This window comes from Camelina sativa, chromosome 20, assembly GCF_000633955.1.
Source record: "Camelina sativa cultivar DH55 chromosome 20, Cs, whole genome shotgun sequence".
In the NCBI taxonomy this organism is placed as follows: Eukaryota; Viridiplantae; Streptophyta; class Magnoliopsida; order Brassicales; family Brassicaceae; genus Camelina; species Camelina sativa.
Window position 1 is genome coordinate 12,356,415 of NC_025704.1, and position 21,205 is coordinate 12,377,619.

General features: G+C 33.5%; 1 protein-coding gene across 1 annotated transcript; it reads right to left on the minus strand.

Annotated features, from left to right (window-relative positions):
• Nucleotides 19,087–20,866, minus strand: LOC104770599 (UPF0481 protein At3g47200-like). Its single transcript, XM_010495048.2, has one exon. The coding sequence runs from the start codon at nucleotides 20,806–20,808 to the stop codon at nucleotides 19,264–19,266; it is 1,545 nt and encodes a 514-aa protein (XP_010493350.1). The 5' UTR covers nucleotides 20,809–20,866; the 3' UTR covers nucleotides 19,087–19,263.

The following is a 21,205-nucleotide window of genomic DNA, read 5'->3' on the forward strand; positions in this document are numbered from 1 at the left end:
GGGGGGGGGGGGCGCTGTCACCATGGATCCTCTGGACTCTAAGGACGACATGAAACAAGCTGATCTTCAACAAGGAACAATTAAAGCGCAGAAGAAGCAATCAATCTAGCAATTGTCGGAGCTAAGGAGTGGCAACTGGCACAAGCGGAAAAAGCGATTAAACCACCCCCACCAAACCTTCTCCTCCTAATCGAATACATCCGAATGTGGATTTGATTACCTGCTACACCGATGCCTTGTGGATCTCGGAGCCAAAATCAGGTCTCGTCTGGGTTATTAAAGATCATCAGGACCGAACAATCCAACAAGGCTCAGATCTGGCACATCACGTATCCTCCCTCTTGATGGCCAAAGCTTTAGCAACTCTGACTGCGATCGAAGTTGCAATTGCTTCGGATATTACACATCTCTCGGTAGCCTCAGACTCACAGCGTTTAGTCAAGGCATTGAATTTGAAGCTCCACTCGAAGGACCTTCACGGGATTCTCCATGATATCCTAGCCCTATCTCACAATTTCTCTGTTTGTAATTTTAATTTTATCCCTCGATCTCAGAATCAGATCGCTGATGCCCTGGCAAAGACTGCCTTAAGTTGTTCTCTCTCTTGTAATTGAACCGTCGGTTTAAGAAATTAAGAGNAAAAAAAAAAAAAAAAAAAAAAAGAAAGAAAGTTAAGCGTGCGTTAACAATCGTCAAAAGAAAAAGTAAAGCGTGCATTAACACAGATGATAACACAACAACTAAACTGATAAAAAAAGACCTGACGTAGTACGCAAATTGAGCTGTCTTCTATTTAAAAAAGTACTACTAGGTCTTTTTTTTGTAAAACTGTGAATTTTCATTTAAGAAACTCAATTGTACTGATTACAATAGCGATGTGAGACTCTGTGATAGCTTTTGCCACAAAAAAAATTAAAAGACAAAAGGTATCTGAAAAACAGACCAACTAGAGGGGACTCCCGTAGTCTCAGTAAGCATATTTAAGCCAGTCTTCCATTAGCCGTTTGAAATTTTTCCGGTGGCTCTTTGCAAGAATGGCGTCTCTTATCTATCGATCCAAAAACCTGAATAGGATGTGCGGTGGTGTTGCCTGGTTATTGTGAAGGCGCACATTTCTCTCAGTCCAAATGGAGTATATAGTTGCTTGCGCCACCAATCTTCGCAGTGTCTGGGAGGAAGTTGCATCCGACATATCCAACCAACCCGTAAACGCATCCCAGGTGTGGAAAACAAAAGGATTGTATCCCAGCCTCTTAATATTTTGCAACCACAAAACTTCACTTAACTCACAATGGAGAAAAACGTGCTCTCGAGTTTCAGACTGTAGCCTGCATATGCAACATTTGTCCTCAACCTGCATTCCCCAGTTTGCCAGCCTGGATCTTGTGGGTAGTCGATTTAGGTGAGTGATCCATAGCATGAAAGCGTGTCTTGGGATAGCCCCTTTGTACCACACCTGTTTTGCCAAAAGTGGTGATGCTTGACGGTGCCTGACAGCCTCCCAGGTCCTCCTAGTGCTGAAATGGTCCAAGAGGTCATCATCAATTTTCCAAAGAAATCTATCCGGTTCATTACACAGAGTGGGCGCTGTTTGTGTCGTGAGGTGGATATGCAAGAGTTCCGCTTGTGGAGATCTAGTAGGTCTGAGATGCCATCCATCATTTAAGCAGGCTTGAGAAACCGTGTGCGAGATTGGTATACCTGTCTGAGAAGGACCCGTATGACCCAGAAACTGAATCAAAGGACCAAACGGAGACCACCAGTCAGTCCAAAAGGAGATCTTTTCACCATTTCCCAGTTCGCAGCGAAGAAACCTGTTTGCAAGGGGTCTCAAATGCAAAAGAGATTTTCATGTCCAAGACGTTTGCTTCTTTTCGTCAATGAGCCAGAAAACACCATCTTTGATTTTGTTATTCCGGATCCAGTCTGCCCAAAGAGAATCCGAAGCATTGAACAGCCTCCAGATTAATTTTAAGCAGAGTGTTTTGTTCCATTTGGCAATGCATCTGAAGCCTAAACCGCCTTCATCCTTAGGCATACATAACGCCTTCCATGCAATCTTTGGTGTTTGGCTTTTTTTTTATATCACCACACCATAAAAACCGTGAACACAAACTCTCAATACTTCTTATGCACCCTTGTGGTAGAATGAACACTGAAGCCCAGAAATTGACAGTTCCATAAATTACAAAGGCAATCAATTCTCTGCGTCCTGCATAAGAAAGTACTACTAGGTTTATGATCTGTCTTATATTAAAAGGTAATAGGTTTATGAGCTGTCTTAGTATTAAAAAGTTATTTCAAAAAACATATTTTATATTATTACATGTAGGTATCAAATTATTATTATAATTAATTGAAACAATTCAATTATTATGTAAATATACCATTATTTTATATTATATTGTAAAACTTTTTCTAGAGATTAGTAAAGATATGCGAGAGTCCAAATATATTTAAGGAAGTTATAAAGTTTTAGTTTTAAAAAGATTTTTTTTTAGTTAAATTAATGATTTTAAAAAGTTTTTCAATCTTAAAAAAAACAAGTCATTTTTGAAAAACCATCATATTTGGTTATTAAAAATTGAATATATTGAAAAACTAATACGTATAAATGAAAACGAAACGTTGTATAGAAAGAAAAGTAAATAAGCTTAAAAAATATATAAATAATAAGTGAAAGCACATGATAAAATATTAGAAGACAGAAAGTTTTGTTAATAAAATAATATACATCACTAATAGTTACAATAAAAAGACGCGCCACTAAGTTTTCTTTAGGAAACTGTTTATTTTTTGCAAAATATTTTGAAAAAAAAATTATAGAAATTTTATTAATTATATAATAATTTTTTTCTTAAGATACTTCAGAAAATGTTGGTTTGCATTCATTAAAAATGTAACATGTTTAAATGAAAAATTGTAAATACTTAATAAATATTTGTTTTTTAGTAATTATTTTTATTTATCTTTGATTAGTGCCCCAAAAAAATATTTTAGAAAGGACAAGGGGTTACAACGATATATTATAGAGAAAATGCACGAAATAGCATTGAAACCAAAAAGAAGTAAGAAATTAACATTGGTGTCAGAATGTTTTTTCTCTCTTCAAATGCAATTACTCTTATACCTACTTAAATTAGATGCATAATGGATTAACAAAATATTGCATTCATAAATAGTTATCTATTTGGATAAATTTTAAGGAACTTTGATCTGTAACCAGTACCCACAAATTCTATTAGTATCCACATGACCATGAATATATGGATTTGATGTTGTCATTGTATTCTAAACCCTAATCTCTAGTACCCGTAAATTCGGTTGGTATCCACATGACTATGAATATATAGATTTGATGTGTTGCTAGTACCATATTTATGGTCATGTGTTATGGATTTGATAACAAACTTTGATGTGTTATTAATACCCACATTTATGATCATGTGTTACTAGTATCCACAAATTCTATTGGTATCACATGACCATGAATATATGGATTTGATGTTGTCGATGTATCCTAAACTCTAAATCTCTAGAATCCATAAATTCTATGGGTATATACATGACCACCAATATACGGATTTTATACTGTCGTTGTATCCTAAACCATAAATATCTAGAACCCAAAAATTCCATTGGTATCCACATGACCACGAATATATGGATTTGATATTGTTGTTGTATCTTAAACCCTACATCTCTAGAACCCACAAATTTTATTGGTATCCACATAACCATGAATATATGGATTTGATGTTGTCGTTGTATCATAAACTCTAAATCTCTAGAATTCACAAATTCAATGGGTATCCACATGACCACGAATATATGAATTTGATACTGTCGTTGTATCCTTAACCATAAATATCTAGAACCCAAAAATTCTATTGGTATCCACATAACCATGAATATATGGATTTGATGTTGTCGTTGTATCCTAAAACCTAAATCCACATAAGTCATAAAACATAAACTCTAAACCCTAAAACATCACCATGTTTAGGGTTTACTTTAAAGCCCATCCACCCTCTCCACCACTAAAATTTTGTTAGATATATCCCTAGCTCATATAACACCACATAGACACTGAATCCATATAAGCCCAAAAACCTAAACTCTATACCCTAAACCTTAAATCTTAAATCCTACACCTTGAGCCCTAAATCCTAAACCATGAACTAAAAATATAGACACATCATCTACATACCTAAACCCTAAACTTTTAACCTTAACCCCTAAATCATACACCTTAAACCTTTAACCATACAACCTGAACTCAAAACATAGACACTGAATAGTCTAAACCCTAAACTATGTTGATGTTTGAACATGCAACAATCTTGTCAATAAATTTCATCATTAACCTTCAATAATTATATTAGTTTTTGAAATTTAGTTATTCATAACTAATCTACCAAGCCATAAACTTTTTTATTAATTAGGTTTTCATATGTTTTTTAAATGTTCAAACATAAGTAAATATCCATAAACTACACCATAATTTACCATCCACTTATCAATGAACAAATGTTCAGCTAAAAATGGATAATATATAATTTATTCACCTAAAATATAGCAAAATGCATCTTAAAATATTGTAAAAAATATAATCATAATCTATTGTACAAAAAAAATTATATAATTTATTGATAATAATTATACAAATGACAGGAAATAAAGAAATAAAGAAAGAAATAAAGAAAGAAAGAGAAGAGAGAGAAAGAAATGGGGGGGGGGAGGAAACCATCGACCATTTTTTTTTTTTTCAACAAACCACAGCCCTCAGATATTACATGGTTATGATCAAACGGTAGTGTCTCATTCACATAAAAGAATANGAAGAGAGAGAAAGAAAGGGGGGGGGGGAGGAAACCATCGACCATTTTTTTTTTTTTCAACAAACCACAGCCCTCAGATATTACATGGTTATGATCAAACGGTAGTGTCTCATTCACATAAAAGAATAAGTAATTCTTAGAATATCAACAATGGACATGTTGAATATTTTTTTCAACAGTTTAATGCCTCCAGTAGAGGTGTTGAATAAAATGAAAAATCTAGGTGGATTAATTTCAGTTGAATACATACAGAAGAAATTGGGTCTTCAATGCCAAGTGTCATGTTCTGAGTGGAGAGAGTAATGAGAGTTTTTTTTTTTGGAGCGACACTTTTTTTTTTTATCTGTGGTGTTTCTATTGGTTGTCCAGAACTTTCTGTTTTTTTATCTCCTCTCAATTATTTATAATTAATTATTTGGTTGTAAGCAATTTTTTCTAAAAAAGAAATTTATATCAAATTCATAACTTTTTAAAGTCTATATATAGAGACTACTTTCATTTCATTTGGACATAAAAAAAAAACTTCATTTCTCACTATAACTTTTTCGTAGTTACAAAATTAAAAAAAAAAAGGAATATGAAATAAAATTGGTGGGGTAAGGTGTTGAATTTTATTCAACAAAACTATTGTAAAGATTAGAATTGAAATGGATGTTGAATAATGAGGTGGAAAAAAAGAAGATGATGTGGAGTGTTAAAAAGAGAAAAGATGGATGTTTAATTTTTCAACCATTGTATATAGTCTTTTTCAAATTACTCAATATTAGTTGTAGGGCGGTTTGGTCATAAAAAAAAAGACACATAAGTAAAAAACTTAGGAAAGTATAGAGAGTATTGAAAGTAGGTGTAAGTGAAAGAAGTTTGATATAAAGTGGGTGTGGGTGCTAATAACATTTTCATATATTAAATGTTATTTTATTAAATATTATGTCATTCTTTTTCTTTTCCACATATATAACAAAGAGTTTTCTAACAGATCTATCATATTGCAAAACATTTCTTCTGTTTTCCACCATATTTGATAATTTCTTGAATCCAATACCACAACTTTATAGGAGCAAGACGAAATTTGTCTTACTCTCTCCCATTTCTCTTTTTGCTTTTGTTATTCTTAAAAAATTTTACTTCACTCCATTATCTTTTAAATCTACAAGCTTAATTAGTTAAATTTCTTCCCTAATTTATCTTTCTCAATTACATTCGTCTTCAGATTTCATATTCTATTACATTTGTTTGTAGACAAGTCAAAAATTATTTTTTGGATATTTTTTTTGTCTACAGTATTAAATTGGTCCACAATATTACATTTTTGATCCACCGTATTTCTTGTCTACTGTTATAGTTTTGTCCATCATTTGAAATCTTGTCATAGCTGTCAATATTTTTTTCCTAAATTCTTGTTGTAAACAAGTACCAAATTCAATGTTCCTGGACAAACTACCCACCTAGATCATTTAGACTATGATTTTTTTACTTGCATTTGTGGACATTTTATTTTACTAATACTTATGGACAAGTTACTTAAATTATGTTGGCGGATAACTCGAATCATGACTTCGCCCTCTCCTTTTCAGCCGAGATCTTGCCAATAACCACGCCCGCTGAATAGAGACACTGCGCCAGAATCTACCACCCCATTCAAAATTTTAAACAAAAAAAATTAGTAAATTTGATGGACAATACAGTAAAACCTCTATAAATTAATAATATTGGGACCAAGACATTTTATTAATTTATAGTGATATTAATTTATTTATAAATTAATAATTATGTAAAATAATAATTACTAACTTATAGGTATATTTTTAATTGTTTAATTTTTTAAAAAATTGTGAATTGAGACAATTTTTGCAAAATAAGATTAAAATTTTGGATGTTGTAAATTTTATGGTATTGGAATTGAATTTGACATAATTAAAAAATATTATTGACAATGAATTACAAAATTATAGACAAATTCACTTATACACATGACATAAATATTCAAATTTATGAATAAGAATATCAATTATCATATTATTATAGTCTATCAAATATCAAAATGTAAATGATGCATATTTAGAAATTAAAAACTTTAAAAACTTTTAGCTGTTTTATGAAATGTTATAGAATATTTTATATCATTATAGTTTGAAGATACAACATAACAATTGTTTTGTAGATATGAAGTTTAAGAGAAACATACTTTACTATATCAGAATATATATATATATATATATAAATTTACATGATTATTAATTTATGATATTATTGGGACCATATTTTACATGGGAATTTCAAAAAAATTATTATCTTATTATCTTATCGAGTTTTGTTATTTTTTACACTGTCCCGACTTGGGACTAACAAAATTTATTAATTTATAGTGTTTATTAATTTATAGAATATTAATTTATAGAGGTTTTACTGTAATCATTGTCCACCATGTTTGTTTATCCTTTGGTCTATAATTAATGTTTCATCATTGGTCCCACGTCGCAAAGACAGTTTTGTCTCTTTACATCTATCTCTTTCTGTAGGGATAATTTTTTCTTTTTATATGTGACAAAACTTAATTTATGATAGTTTTGGAAAGATGTTATTATAGTAGTTTAGAAAAGTCTTTTATGAAATGTGGTATTTTCCACTAAATTCCCTATAACAAACTCTTTCTCTCTCTTTCTCCTTTTTCTCTTACTCTTTTTCTCTCTTCTCTCTCTTCCCTCATGCTCACTTACTTTAAAAATTTTCTCACTCTCTCTTCTCTCATGCCTATTCACCTTGGAACTTCTGCTATTTTATTTTAAAACATGTTATTTCTTCAAATTACAAACAATATTAGAAAACTTCTCTTTTTAACATGTTACTTTCTCATATAACACGCTATTTTTTAAAACGCTATTTAGTTTAATATAACATGTGAAATATTGAAACAACCCGACCCTTTTTTCAATAATAATAATATAATTAAATACCTGATATGTATGAGGCAAGACACCCGCCAATATTGTACCAGTATTGCAGAAGGCTCAAGGTTCAAGATGGATCCAACAAGTGAGGAAGGACCTAGAAGGTATGAGGTCTCTCAGGTTGACTGAGTGGATCAGACTATGACTGCCAGCTTGGGTACTATTCACCGTGCTTAAGAATAAAGAACCTTAGTTAAGGTAATGAGTCATTAGTATGAGCTTGCTTGTCCATTGTATTGGGTTCCGACGGCTCTTAGGAGAATAAGAAAAGAGTAGTATAAAGTAGGAGGTGAGGGGGGGGGATGAGAGAGGGCATCTAGATTCTGGATCAACTTGTAAGGAGGAGGGAGAGGATCCGTAAGTTCTCTCAAATATGTATTCTGATATCACATTAATAAAGAAGTATTTTCATATCTATATGTTCTTTACAAGTTTGGGACTCTAATACTTATCAAATTGGTATCAGAGCTGTTCAATCTTGGGAGTGCAACAAGTCATGCCAAAAAAATGGAGGAGCTAGAGAAGGCAGTCGAACACCTTCAACGCGATGTCANACAATGGACATGTTGAATATTTTTTTCAACAGTTTAATGCCTCCAGTAGAGGTGTTGAATAAAATGAAAAATCTAGGTGGATTAATTTCAGTTGAATACATACAGAAGAAATTGGGTCTTCAATGCCAAGTGTCATGTTCTGAGTGGAGAGAGTAATGAGAGTTTTTTTTTTTGGAGCGACACTTTTTTTTTTTATCTGTGGTGTTTCTATTGGTTGTCCAGAACTTTCTGTTTTTTTATCTCCTCTCAATTATTTATAATTAATTATTTGGTTGTAAGCAATTTTTTCTAAAAAAGAAATTTATATCAAATTCATAACTTTTTAAAGTCTATATATAGAGACTACTTTCATTTCATTTGGACATAAAAAAAAAACTTCATTTCTCACTATAACTTTTTCGTAGTTACAAAATTAAAAAAAAAAAGGAATATGAAATAAAATTGGTGGGGTAAGGTGTTGAATTTTATTCAACAAAACTATTGTAAAGATTAGAATTGAAATGGATGTTGAATAATGAGGTGGAAAAAAAGAAGATGATGTGGAGTGTTAAAAAGAGAAAAGATGGATGTTTAATTTTTCAACCATTGTATATAGTCTTTTTCAAATTACTCAATATTAGTTGTAGGGCGGTTTGGTCATAAAAAAAAAGACACATAAGTAAAAAACTTAGGAAAGTATAGAGAGTATTGAAAGTAGGTGTAAGTGAAAGAAGTTTGATATAAAGTGGGTGTGGGTGCTAATAACATTTTCATATATTAAATGTTATTTTATTAAATATTATGTCATTCTTTTTCTTTTCCACATATATAACAAAGAGTTTTCTAACAGATCTATCATATTGCAAAACATTTCTTCTGTTTTCCACCATATTTGATAATTTCTTGAATCCAATACCACAACTTTATAGGAGCAAGACGAAATTTGTCTTACTCTCTCCCATTTCTCTTTTTGCTTTTGTTATTCTTAAAAAATTTTACTTCACTCCATTATCTTTTAAATCTACAAGCTTAATTAGTTAAATTTCTTCCCTAATTTATCTTTCTCAATTACATTCGTCTTCAGATTTCATATTCTATTACATTTGTTTGTAGACAAGTCAAAAATTATTTTTTGGATATTTTTTTTGTCTACAGTATTAAATTGGTCCACAATATTACATTTTTGATCCACCGTATTTCTTGTCTACTGTTATAGTTTTGTCCATCATTTGAAATCTTGTCATAGCTGTCAATATTTTTTTCCTAAATTCTTGTTGTAAACAAGTACCAAATTCAATGTTCCTGGACAAACTACCCACCTAGATCATTTAGACTATGATTTTTTTACTTGCATTTGTGGACATTTTATTTTACTAATACTTATGGACAAGTTACTTAAATTATGTTGGCGGATAACTCGAATCATGACTTCGCCCTCTCCTTTTCAGCCGAGATCTTGCCAATAACCACGCCCGCTGAATAGAGACACTGCGCCAGAATCTACCACCCCATTCAAAATTTTAAACAAAAAAAATTAGTAAATTTGATGGACAATACAGTAAAACCTCTATAAATTAATAATATTGGGACCAAGACATTTTATTAATTTATAGTGATATTAATTTATTTATAAATTAATAATTATGTAAAATAATAATTACTAACTTATAGGTATATTTTTAATTGTTTAATTTTTTAAAAAATTGTGAATTGAGACAATTTTTGCAAAATAAGATTAAAATTTTGGATGTTGTAAATTTTATGGTATTGGAATTGAATTTGACATAATTAAAAAATATTATTGACAATGAATTACAAAATTATAGACAAATTCACTTATACACATGACATAAATATTCAAATTTATGAATAAGAATATCAATTATCATATTATTATAGTCTATCAAATATCAAAATGTAAATGATGCATATTTAGAAATTAAAAACTTTAAAAACTTTTAGCTGTTTTATGAAATGTTATAGAATATTTTATATCATTATAGTTTGAAGATACAACATAACAATTGTTTTGTAGATATGAAGTTTAAGAGAAACATACTTTACTATATCAGAATATATATATATATATATATAAATTTACATGATTATTAATTTATGATATTATTGGGACCATATTTTACATGGGAATTTCAAAAAAATTATTATCTTATTATCTTATCGAGTTTTGTTATTTTTTACACTGTCCCGACTTGGGACTAACAAAATTTATTAATTTATAGTGTTTATTAATTTATAGAATATTAATTTATAGAGGTTTTACTGTAATCATTGTCCACCATGTTTGTTTATCCTTTGGTCTATAATTAATGTTTCATCATTGGTCCCACGTCGCAAAGACAGTTTTGTCTCTTTACATCTATCTCTTTCTGTAGGGATAATTTTTTCTTTTTATATGTGACAAAACTTAATTTATGATAGTTTTGGAAAGATGTTATTATAGTAGTTTAGAAAAGTCTTTTATGAAATGTGGTATTTTCCACTAAATTCCCTATAACAAACTCTTTCTCTCTCTTTCTCCTTTTTCTCTTACTCTTTTTCTCTCTTCTCTCTCTTCCCTCATGCTCACTTACTTTAAAAATTTTCTCACTCTCTCTTCTCTCATGCCTATTCACCTTGGAACTTCTGCTATTTTATTTTAAAACATGTTATTTCTTCAAATTACAAACAATATTAGAAAACTTCTCTTTTTAACATGTTACTTTCTCATATAACACGCTATTTTTTAAAACGCTATTTAGTTTAATATAACATGTGAAATATTGAAACAACCCGACCCTTTTTTCAATAATAATAATATAATTAAATACCTGATATGTATGAGGCAAGACACCCGCCAATATTGTACCAGTATTGCAGAAGGCTCAAGGTTCAAGATGGATCCAACAAGTGAGGAAGGACCTAGAAGGTATGAGGTCTCTCAGGTTGACTGAGTGGATCAGACTATGACTGCCAGCTTGGGTACTATTCACCGTGCTTAAGAATAAAGAACCTTAGTTAAGGTAATGAGTCATTAGTATGAGCTTGCTTGTCCATTGTATTGGGTTCCGACGGCTCTTAGGAGAATAAGAAAAGAGTAGTATAAAGTAGGAGGTGAGGGGGGGGGATGAGAGAGGGCATCTAGATTCTGGATCAACTTGTAAGGAGGAGGGAGAGGATCCGTAAGTTCTCTCAAATATGTATTCTGATATCACATTAATAAAGAAGTATTTTCATATCTATATGTTCTTTACAAGTTTGGGACTCTAATACTTATCAAATTGGTATCAGAGCTGTTCAATCTTGGGAGTGCAACAAGTCATGCCAAAAAAATGGAGGAGCTAGAGAAGGCAGTCGAACACCTTCAACGCGATGTCAGCAAAATCTTAGAACTGGAAACCAAGGTCAAGGAAATGAGGAAACAAATGGAAAAGCTGGAAGTCATGGAGAAGCAGATGGGAAAGTTGGACGCCTTAGAGATCATCCAGAAACGTCTCTTTGGTGAGGAACGACGTTCATAGGTAATAGAGGGAGACACACAACCTTCTGATGTCAACGCCAACACAACCGACGTGGTACATCGCCTCTTCACACCCAGTCAAACGCCGACACCCGTGATGCAAGAAGCGAAGAGTGACGTACCAGAAAAAGTTATCCTTTGACGCGAAAGATCGAGATTCTGTTGTTTGATGGAGAAAACGCGGAGGTTTGGGTTCAACGCGTGGAGCAGTATTTCGAAATGGAAACCAAAAAAATGCCAGTTCGGAAGTCAGCAAATAGAATATCTGGGCCACATAATATCACCAGAAGGCGTAGCTGCGGATCCAAACAAGATCAAAGCCATGACTGAGTGGGAGGAACCTGTTAACATCAAGGCTCTTCGAGGTTTTTTGGGATTGACGAGATACTACCGCAAATTTGTGCTGGGGTATTGAGATATTGCCCATCCCTTTACAGAAATGCTCAGGAAGGACAAGTTTGTTTGGTCTGATAAGGCAAGGGAGGCATTCACCAAGCTCAAGGCCGCAATGGTGACAGTTCCGGTGTTGGCATTGCCTGACTTTTCTGAGGTGTTTGTGGTAGAGTCAGATGCTTCGGGAATCGGTTTGGGAGCGGTGTTGATGTAGAAGGAGAAGCCAATAGCCTATTATAGCCACTTGTTGACAGACCGGCAACGTCTCAAGTCGATATACGAGAGAGAACTAATGGCCATTGTGTTTGCCATCCAAAAGAGGAGACACTACATGTTGGGAAGGAAGTTTGTAGTACGAACGGATCAAAAGAGCCTTAAGTTCCTACTGGAGCAAAGGGAAATTACCATGGACTATCAACGGTGGCTCACCAAACTGCGGGGATTCGACTTTGACATCCAATACAAACCCGGCATGGAGAACAAAGCCGCTGATGCCTTGCCTCGCAAAGAGGTGGTACCAACACTGTTTGCCCTTTCAGTTCCTGCAGCTATCCAGTTGGAAGAGATCTGTTCCGAGGTTGACAAAGACTAGGAGCTTCAGGGGATTATCCAAGACCTCGTCAAGGATACAAAATCTCACCTGGATTTTTCACTTGTCAATGGACGTTTGTTGAGACATGGGAAGCTGGTGATTCCAAAGACTTCTGCATGTATCGGGTTGATCTTGAAGGAGTTTCAGGATGGAAAGATGGGTGGACATGGAGGAGTGCTCAAAACACAGAAACGGATTGGAGACATGTTCTATTGGCAGGGAATGATGCAAGATATCAGGCAGTACGTTGCAGCTTGTCAATTCTGCCAGAGGTACAAATACTCAACCTTGGCTCCCAGAGGACTCCTACAACCACTGCCAGTACCAGGGAAGATATGGGAAGACCTGTCAATGGACTTTTTCGAGGGACTACCAAAGTCAGGAGGAAATAACGCCGTACTAGTGGTAGTAGACTGATTGTCTAAGTATGCTCATTTCCTGAGGCTGAAGCATCCATTTACAACAACAAACGTGGCCACTCTATTCGTTCAAGAGATTATCAAGCTACACGGGTTTCCTCGGTCCATTGTATTCGATAGAGATAAGATATTCACCATTTTGATTTGGAAGGATCTGTTCAAACTGGCAGGAACCAAGCTATGCTTCAGCACGGCCTACCACCCCAAACCGACAGACATACGGAGGTGACGAATAGAAGCTTGGAGACCTACTTGCGTTGTTTTGCAGGGGCGCAACCTCGTATGTGGGCTCAATATCTGACCTGGGCAGAGTATTTTTATAACACTTCGTTCTACTCAGCCATTGGAATGACTCCCTATCAGGCAGTGTATGGTGGGAAACCTCCCTCGGTGATCAAATATGATAATTGGTCTATGGTTAATGCTGATCTGGAGAAGCTTATGAAGGAGAGGGATGCGGTTTTGACATTAATCAAGGCCCAATTGCACAAGGCTCAACAACAAATGAAAAAAAGAGCTGACGAACACAGGAAAGAGGTAGAGTTTGAAGTGGGGGAACATGTCTACTTGAAAATGAGACCTTACCGGCGTCGTTCTCTGGCAAGACGAGTTAATGAGAAACTGGCAGCTTGTTACTATGGACCTTACCCAGTGGAAGCTAAGATAGGAGAAGTAGCTTACTGTTTGAAGCTCCCAGCGGAAGCCAAGATACACCCCACCTTTCACATATCTCAGTTGAAGCAAGCAGTAGGAGAATTACCAATATCCACCTCGATTCCAGCTCAAATAACCAAAGACGGATTCATCCATGCAGAACCATAAGCAGTTGCGGGAACTCGCAAGAACCCTGTTACAGAACAGTCAGAAGTGCTCATCAAATGGAAGGGGCTGCCTGATTATGAAAGTTCTTGGGAGTGGTTTTCCACTATTAAGGGTCAGTTTCCAAAGTTCAACCTTGAGGACAAGGTTGCAGTTGAAGGTGAGGGTATTGATACGTATGAGGCAAGGCACCCGCCAATATTGTACCAGTATCGCAGAAGGCTCAAAGCCGAAGATGGATCCAACAAGTGAGGAAGGACCTAGAAGGTATGAGGTGTCTCAGGTTGACTGAGTGGATCAGACTACGACTGCCAGCCTGGGTACTGTTCACCATGGTGAAGAATAAAGTAACCTTAGTTAAGGTAATGAGTCATTAGTATGAGCTGGCTTGTCCATTGTATTGGGTTCCAACGGCTCTTAGGAGAATAAGACAAGAGTAGTATAAAGTAGGAGGTGAGGAGGATGAGAGAGGTATCTAGATTTTGGATCAATTTGTAAGGGGGAGAGTGAGAATCCGTAAGTTCTCTCAAGTCTTGTATTTCGATATCTCATTAATAAAGAAGTATTTTCATATCAATTGGTTCCTTATAAGTTTGGATATCTAATATCTATCAGACTTTTTCTTGTATCATGGAAAGCTTATCAATAATATCCAAGACCATGAGAACATTGTGAGACCTTCTTCTATTCCAGTGATATTTTTAAATATTTCTAGTTGTACTCTCAACCTTGCTTTAACCAATTGTTGAATAGATGTTNGGGGGGGGGGGGGGGGGGATGAGAGAGGGCATCTAGATTCTGGATCAACTTGTAAGGGGGAGGGAGAGGATCCGTAAGTTCTCTTAAATTTGTATTCCGATATCTCATTAATAAAGATGTATTTTTATATCTATATGTTCTTTACAAGTTTGGGACTCCAATACTTATCAATACCCCATAATATTTAATTATAACCCAACCAATAAACCAACAACAACCCAACATACACAGCAGAATACCTATCAAACCAACTCCAATTTAATATAAATATCATATCAATTAAAACCAATATAAACCAGCAACAACAAAATAACAAAAACACAACACAACAATCGAGACCCTAGATCATTCTCCTCCTCATCGCCATGATTCTACGCTACACATGCATTACCTGCACCACAAACACAATGAGATGCGTGAGTATTACCAGAAATACTCAGTGAGTCGATGCTCCCATCTACGAGCTATACACACAAGCAAATCAGGAGTACAACCACAAATAAAACATAACAAACCAGTCATTGAATAGAACATCCAATAACACATTCACCACACCTACACATCATCACACAAAAGAAGTCATACAACACAATTGCTTAGATAAGCTCATGGTCCCACACTCACATTATCAAGCTGATTCTAACAAAAAAAATAACCAGAAGAAACTCTCCTTGCATCTGCAACAGTCCAGAAACGTCTTACAAAGTCACACAACCAAAAGCAACCTTGAACAAACTGAACAGAAACATCAAAAAAGAACAGAACAAAGTCACACAACAGAAACACAAAACAAGTCATACAACACAATTGCTTAGATAAGTTCATGGTCCCGCACTCACATTATCAAGCTGATTCTAACAAAAAAAATAACCAGAAGAAATTCTCCTTGCGTCTGCAACAGTCCAGAAACGTCTTACAAAGTCACACAACCAAAAGCAACCTTGAACAAACTGAACAGAAACATCAAAAAATAACAGTCTCAAAGACGAAGCCTTAAAATAAAAACCAACAGTTAACTATCAAATCCCTCCAGTGAAAAGCTATCCCTAGACGTCCCAAATCTTTCCACAAAATCTCGTGCCGATCGGATAACATACAAGCCCACGATAGTACTTACAATTCCCGCTGGTCTCAGTTCGTGTCTAAGAAAACGTGTCTCACAAAACTGCCAACAACTCATCGAGTTTAAATCCAAATCCACTTCTGTAAAAAGGATAATGACGATGAAATACTTGGGAATAACTCTATCAAATTTCGTTACCTTTGACGATGATTTGATATGTAGAAACTGTTTCCTCCCAAACCCTAACGATTATGCTCTTTCTCCTTCTCTCTAAGATAAAGTTTTTTTTTATCCCTTTCTCTTTCTCTTTCACACCAAATCGACCAAGGCTCTCTCTCTTTCTATGAGACTCCCAACGTTGACACTCCACCAATAAAAAGGAGGCGACACTTTAAAAAAAAAATTAGGGCTTTTGGTTTAATTAGATTAAATCAGGATTTAATTAAACCGATAATTAAACCAAAATTAATTAAAATCCACTCCTTTGATTTATTCAAAACAATTCAAAATATAATCCCGGAACACGGATGTTAAAAGTATAAATATTACATGCTATTTTAAAAAATTTCATAATTAATTATTTTATTTTTTTTCTTGATCACCAAATCTTTCACTCTTTCTAATTATATCTTTTTACTCCACAAAAAGCATGGGCTCATTGGCTAATTGTGTTATTTGCTAATATTACCATATATTATATATACCAGAAATTGTTATAGTTAATGTATTAATTAAAGTAAAATTTGCAATGGTCCATCAAATATACAAAATGTTACAAGTGTTCATTAAACAAACTATAAATTGCAACATGATATAAAATAAACTAAAAGTTTTAATGGTTTGTCAAATAGTAATGATTCAACTTAAATGGTTTGTCAAATAGTAATGGTTCAATCAGACGATTGCAATAATTTATTTAGTTCTGTTTTAGTAATTGAGTTAGCGGAGAAATTTATATAGAGTTACTACCGAGAGTACGTAATCCGATTACGTAATCGTAAGAAATATTTATTTATATATTGTTATTATATATTGAAAGGTTGTAATGATTCATCAAATATACTAAAAGTTGTAATAATAAGGGGCATTCTCAAAATGCCTTTTTTTCCATACCCCTTTTTAAAAATACCCCTTCATGTTGATCATTTTTAAAATTACCCCTTTTTATATACAAAATGACCAAATTACCCTTTTTTGAGTGACAGCAAGAATGTACAGTCATCAAAATCAAAAATATTTTCCCGCCAACATTTTTTTTTCCCGCCAAAATCGAAAATTTTTCCCGAAAAAAAAAAATTTCCCGCCAAAATCGAAAATTTTTCCCGCCAAAAATATTAAAATTTATACCTTTTAAAAGTGTTTACAAGGTTTTTAAGCACATTGTAAACGCTTTTAAAAAGCTTGTAAATGCTTTTAAAAAGCTTGTAAATGCTTTTAAAAGGTTTTTAAACACCTTGTAAACGTTTTTAAAAACACTTTTAAAAACTTTTTAAAAGTATTTACAAGGTGTTTAAAAACATTTTAAAAATCTTTTTAAAAACCATTTGAAAACTTTTTAAAACCTTTTAAAAATCTTGTAAAAGCGTTTACAAGTTGTTTAAAAAACCTTGTAAAACTCTTTAAAAAATCTTGTAAAAGCCTTTACAAGGTGTTTATAAGGCTTTTATAAGGTAGAAACCTTATAAAACCTTTTAAAAACCTTGTAAGTTTTNTTTTTTTTTTCCCGCCAAAATCGAAAAAAAAAAATTCCCGCCAAAATCGAAAATTTCCCGCCAAAATCGAAAATTTTTCCCGCCAAAAATATTAAAATTTATACCTTTTAAAAACCTTGTAAACACTTTTAAAAGTTTTTTAAAAGCGTTTAAAAGCATTTACAAGGTTTTTAAGCACATTGTAAACGCTTTTAAAAACCTTGTAAATGCTTTTAAAAGGTTTTTAAAAATCTTTTTAAAAACCATTTGAAAACCTTTTAAAAACCTTTTAAAACATTTTAAAAATCTTGTAAAAGCGTTTACAAATTGTTTAAAAAACCTTTTAAAACTCTTTAAAAGCCTTTACAAGGTGTAAATTTTAAAAACCTTATAAAACCTTTTAAAAACCTTGTAAATTTTTTTTGGCGAGAAAAATTTTGGCGGGAAAATTTTTTTGTCAAAATTTTTTATCTTTTGACAAAAAAAATTTTGGCGGGAAAATTTTTTCGAAAAATTTTTGGCGGGAAAATTTTTTCGAAAAATTTTTGCGGGAAAATATGTCGGAAATTTTTTGGCGGGAAAATTTTGTTTTTCTTTTTATTGAATAAAATAATTTTCATTTAAGGATAAAATGGTCATTAAAAATTAAAAGAGGGCAAAAATAAAAATGGCTAGAAAAGAAGGTATTTTTGAAAAGAGGTATATCAAAAGGGGCATTTTTAACAAATTCTCTAATAATAATTCCTTAAATACACCTAATATTGCAGTGTTTCCATTAAAAAGTTGTAACAAATTATTTAACTTTATTTTAGTAATGTAAATTAAAAATAATTATGAAGAGGTATAACCGAGAATCATAAAAAAACTTCTATTCAACACGAAACCATATTGTTTGAGGATGTCTTTTCATTTTAAAACTTTATAGTATTGTTAACACAACATCCAAATGACGTTGTATGCAACCTACATAGAAATCATTACTATTATCATTTAAAATTGTTGGATAAAAAAACTCACAATATAATCCATCCAAAGCTGATTGTTGTTTCATATTAGAAATTGATACTTAAAATTGACTAAAAGTTCTACATTATTATAGTTATTCCAGAACTGTTTAGTTAGATTAATGGAGTTTTTGATGTACATTAAAAAATATTGAATTTTAAATTATTTTGATTAATCATTAAACCAATTGGTTTATACATCTAGAGAAGAGCATATATATTGAGTTTAAAAGATTCGAATAGACACAATTGTTTCCAAGACTCTTCTCATTATTTAATTTCCAATAGTGAATTGAAAATATGTATTTTTCCATTTATAGTTTATTTCTGGAAAAAAACATTTATATTTTCCTGATTCCTTATGGGTGATCGGACGATGGGTTACAACTATGGTTTGGCACAAGAGTTTAAGATCTTCAGTTTTTTTTCTTCTACGATTCTGTTTAAAAAACTTTTCTACTATATGATGCACTTGATGTAACAAAGCTATTTTTCTTTTGAATATAATTTAACATTAAATTTTTTTTTTTTAAAAAAAAACCTACTGAAGTCGAATACAAATGCTCATAGTTTATAACAGAAAACAGCGATAAGAAATATGTAAACAAAGGTAGGATGAAAGCTTCACGTAGAAGACGAAGCCAAAGGTGCAACGTTTGGTGGGAGCCAGAGCCAAAGGTGTAATCACTTTCGAGGATGAAAATACGGGTAGGCTGCGAAGAAAGCTTGGAAAATGGTAAGTAGAAGAAGTACCAAAGCAGCAAGAGATGATAGAAATGTCCACGGACTTTTGAAATATGTGTACTTGATTCCTGCCCAATGTACATGGTAACCTCGTGCAGTATAGTCGTTGATTCCCTCAAACACATCTGACAAGTAACTACTGGATATGGAAAAGGCAATGTCTTTGCCTGTGTTCTTGAAGAACAATGATACTTCTTCTCCCGTTCCAAAATAGTTCTCTATGATCCCCTTCTCGCTTAAGAACGTTGCATCTTCAGCAGTGTTTATGAGGCAGCCCATGAAAGTAACATAGCTGGTCATTTCGGTTGTGCAATATAAATTGAACTGCTCAAAAGCCACACAGTTGATTAAAAGAGAGCTGAAAAAGTCATCAAATGTTAGTAGCGGTATTTCAAGTACACCACTCTCGTCGAGAGTTATGTCAAGCGGTGTCTCACTCTCCTTTGGCATGAATTTTATTCCTCGGAGTCGAAGTTTTTTTGCTGAGACAACCAGCTTGAGAAAAGGGCGAGGCTTTGGTCGATGTAGTTTTGTTGATGGTTTTGTTAGTGTTGGTGGTGGTGGCGGTGGTGGTAGTGTTTCTGTTGGCAGTGGTAGTGTTTCTGTTGGTCTTGGTGGTGGTTTTGTCTCTTTTTGAACTTTACTTTTGGAAGGACTTATTATATTGAGGAATGTAAAGACGTTAAATATATTGGTCCAGCTTTGTTTCGGTTCTTGAGATTTCTTGGGTATGAAAGTTTTACGAATGAGATCTAGAAGATGCTTTGCATCAAGATCCTTTCTGTCCCTCCAAAACTGGTTTGACCTTATTATTCGATAACCAAAGAATCTAAAGATGATAGTGTTTAAGCTAGTAGTGGAAGTGGAAGGAAACAAGTTTGATGTCGAAAAGAGAGCTTGAAGAAGGAATAGGGGGACCTGGTTTTCAAGGAGGAGGAGATCACTTCGAAGAGTTGGTAGAATCCACCGGAACATGAAAATCGGGTCATCAGGATAATCCTCACGCCAACTCTTGTTTGAAATCACCAGGAACAACGTGAGGATGAAACAACCGTCAAGAACCATCATATCGACCAACTCTTCTGAACTAAAATCCAGTTCCTCAGAGTAGGAACCTCTGATCTTCTCTTCTAGCCCCAGGACCACTTCGCGCAAGTGGGTCAAATACACTTCTTTTTGTTTTGTCTTGGATAAAAATATATTAAGATATCGTTGTTTGTGCTCCTGGATCATCTGAAGATGATTTCCACCATCTTTACCATCCAAATGGTGGTATGGGCCTATAGACAAAATCTTGGGTTTGTAAGCTGTTTCATTGGCCTCAACGAGAGTGTGAGGGATTCTGAAGATGCAACAAGATTGACCACCCGCTGATTCCTTAAGATGTTTCACAGGTTTCTCAATTTGTATGATGCAACAAGTGCTATCTTTTTCTGCCACTGAGATAGTCATGGTACCTCCAGTGGGTTGGTTGGGAGGATTCATGGCTCTCTATACTGTTTTTTTCTTTTTTGGATGTGATGGCTCTCTAGTTCTTTTTTACTTTCTTTTGCTGACGAGCAAATATGAAACGGTTTAGTTCACATTTAAAGAAAAATAAAATGATTATTAAAAGACCATTATGTAAAGACTTCTATAGTTTATCAACAAGACAGCTAGCACGCAAGTCACGTTAAAAATAGAATATTAACAATTTAACATAAAGGTATAACATTTCTTATTATGAAAAAATCACGTTATCATCTTAATAATTTTGTCCACCTATTTTTACAATTGTAAATTCGCCTAGTGTTGTTATATGTATTTGGAAGTCTACCCTTCACCAATACAAAATCCAAGAATTCCATTACTCATGTGACATCAACCCCCACAATACAACCTA

Bases quoted from the DNA above. Each gene is read 5' to 3' on its own strand.
- LOC104770599 (XM_010495048.2), bottom strand. From the start codon at position 20,808: ATGAATCCTCCCAACCAACCCACTGGAGGTACCATGACTATCTCAGTG.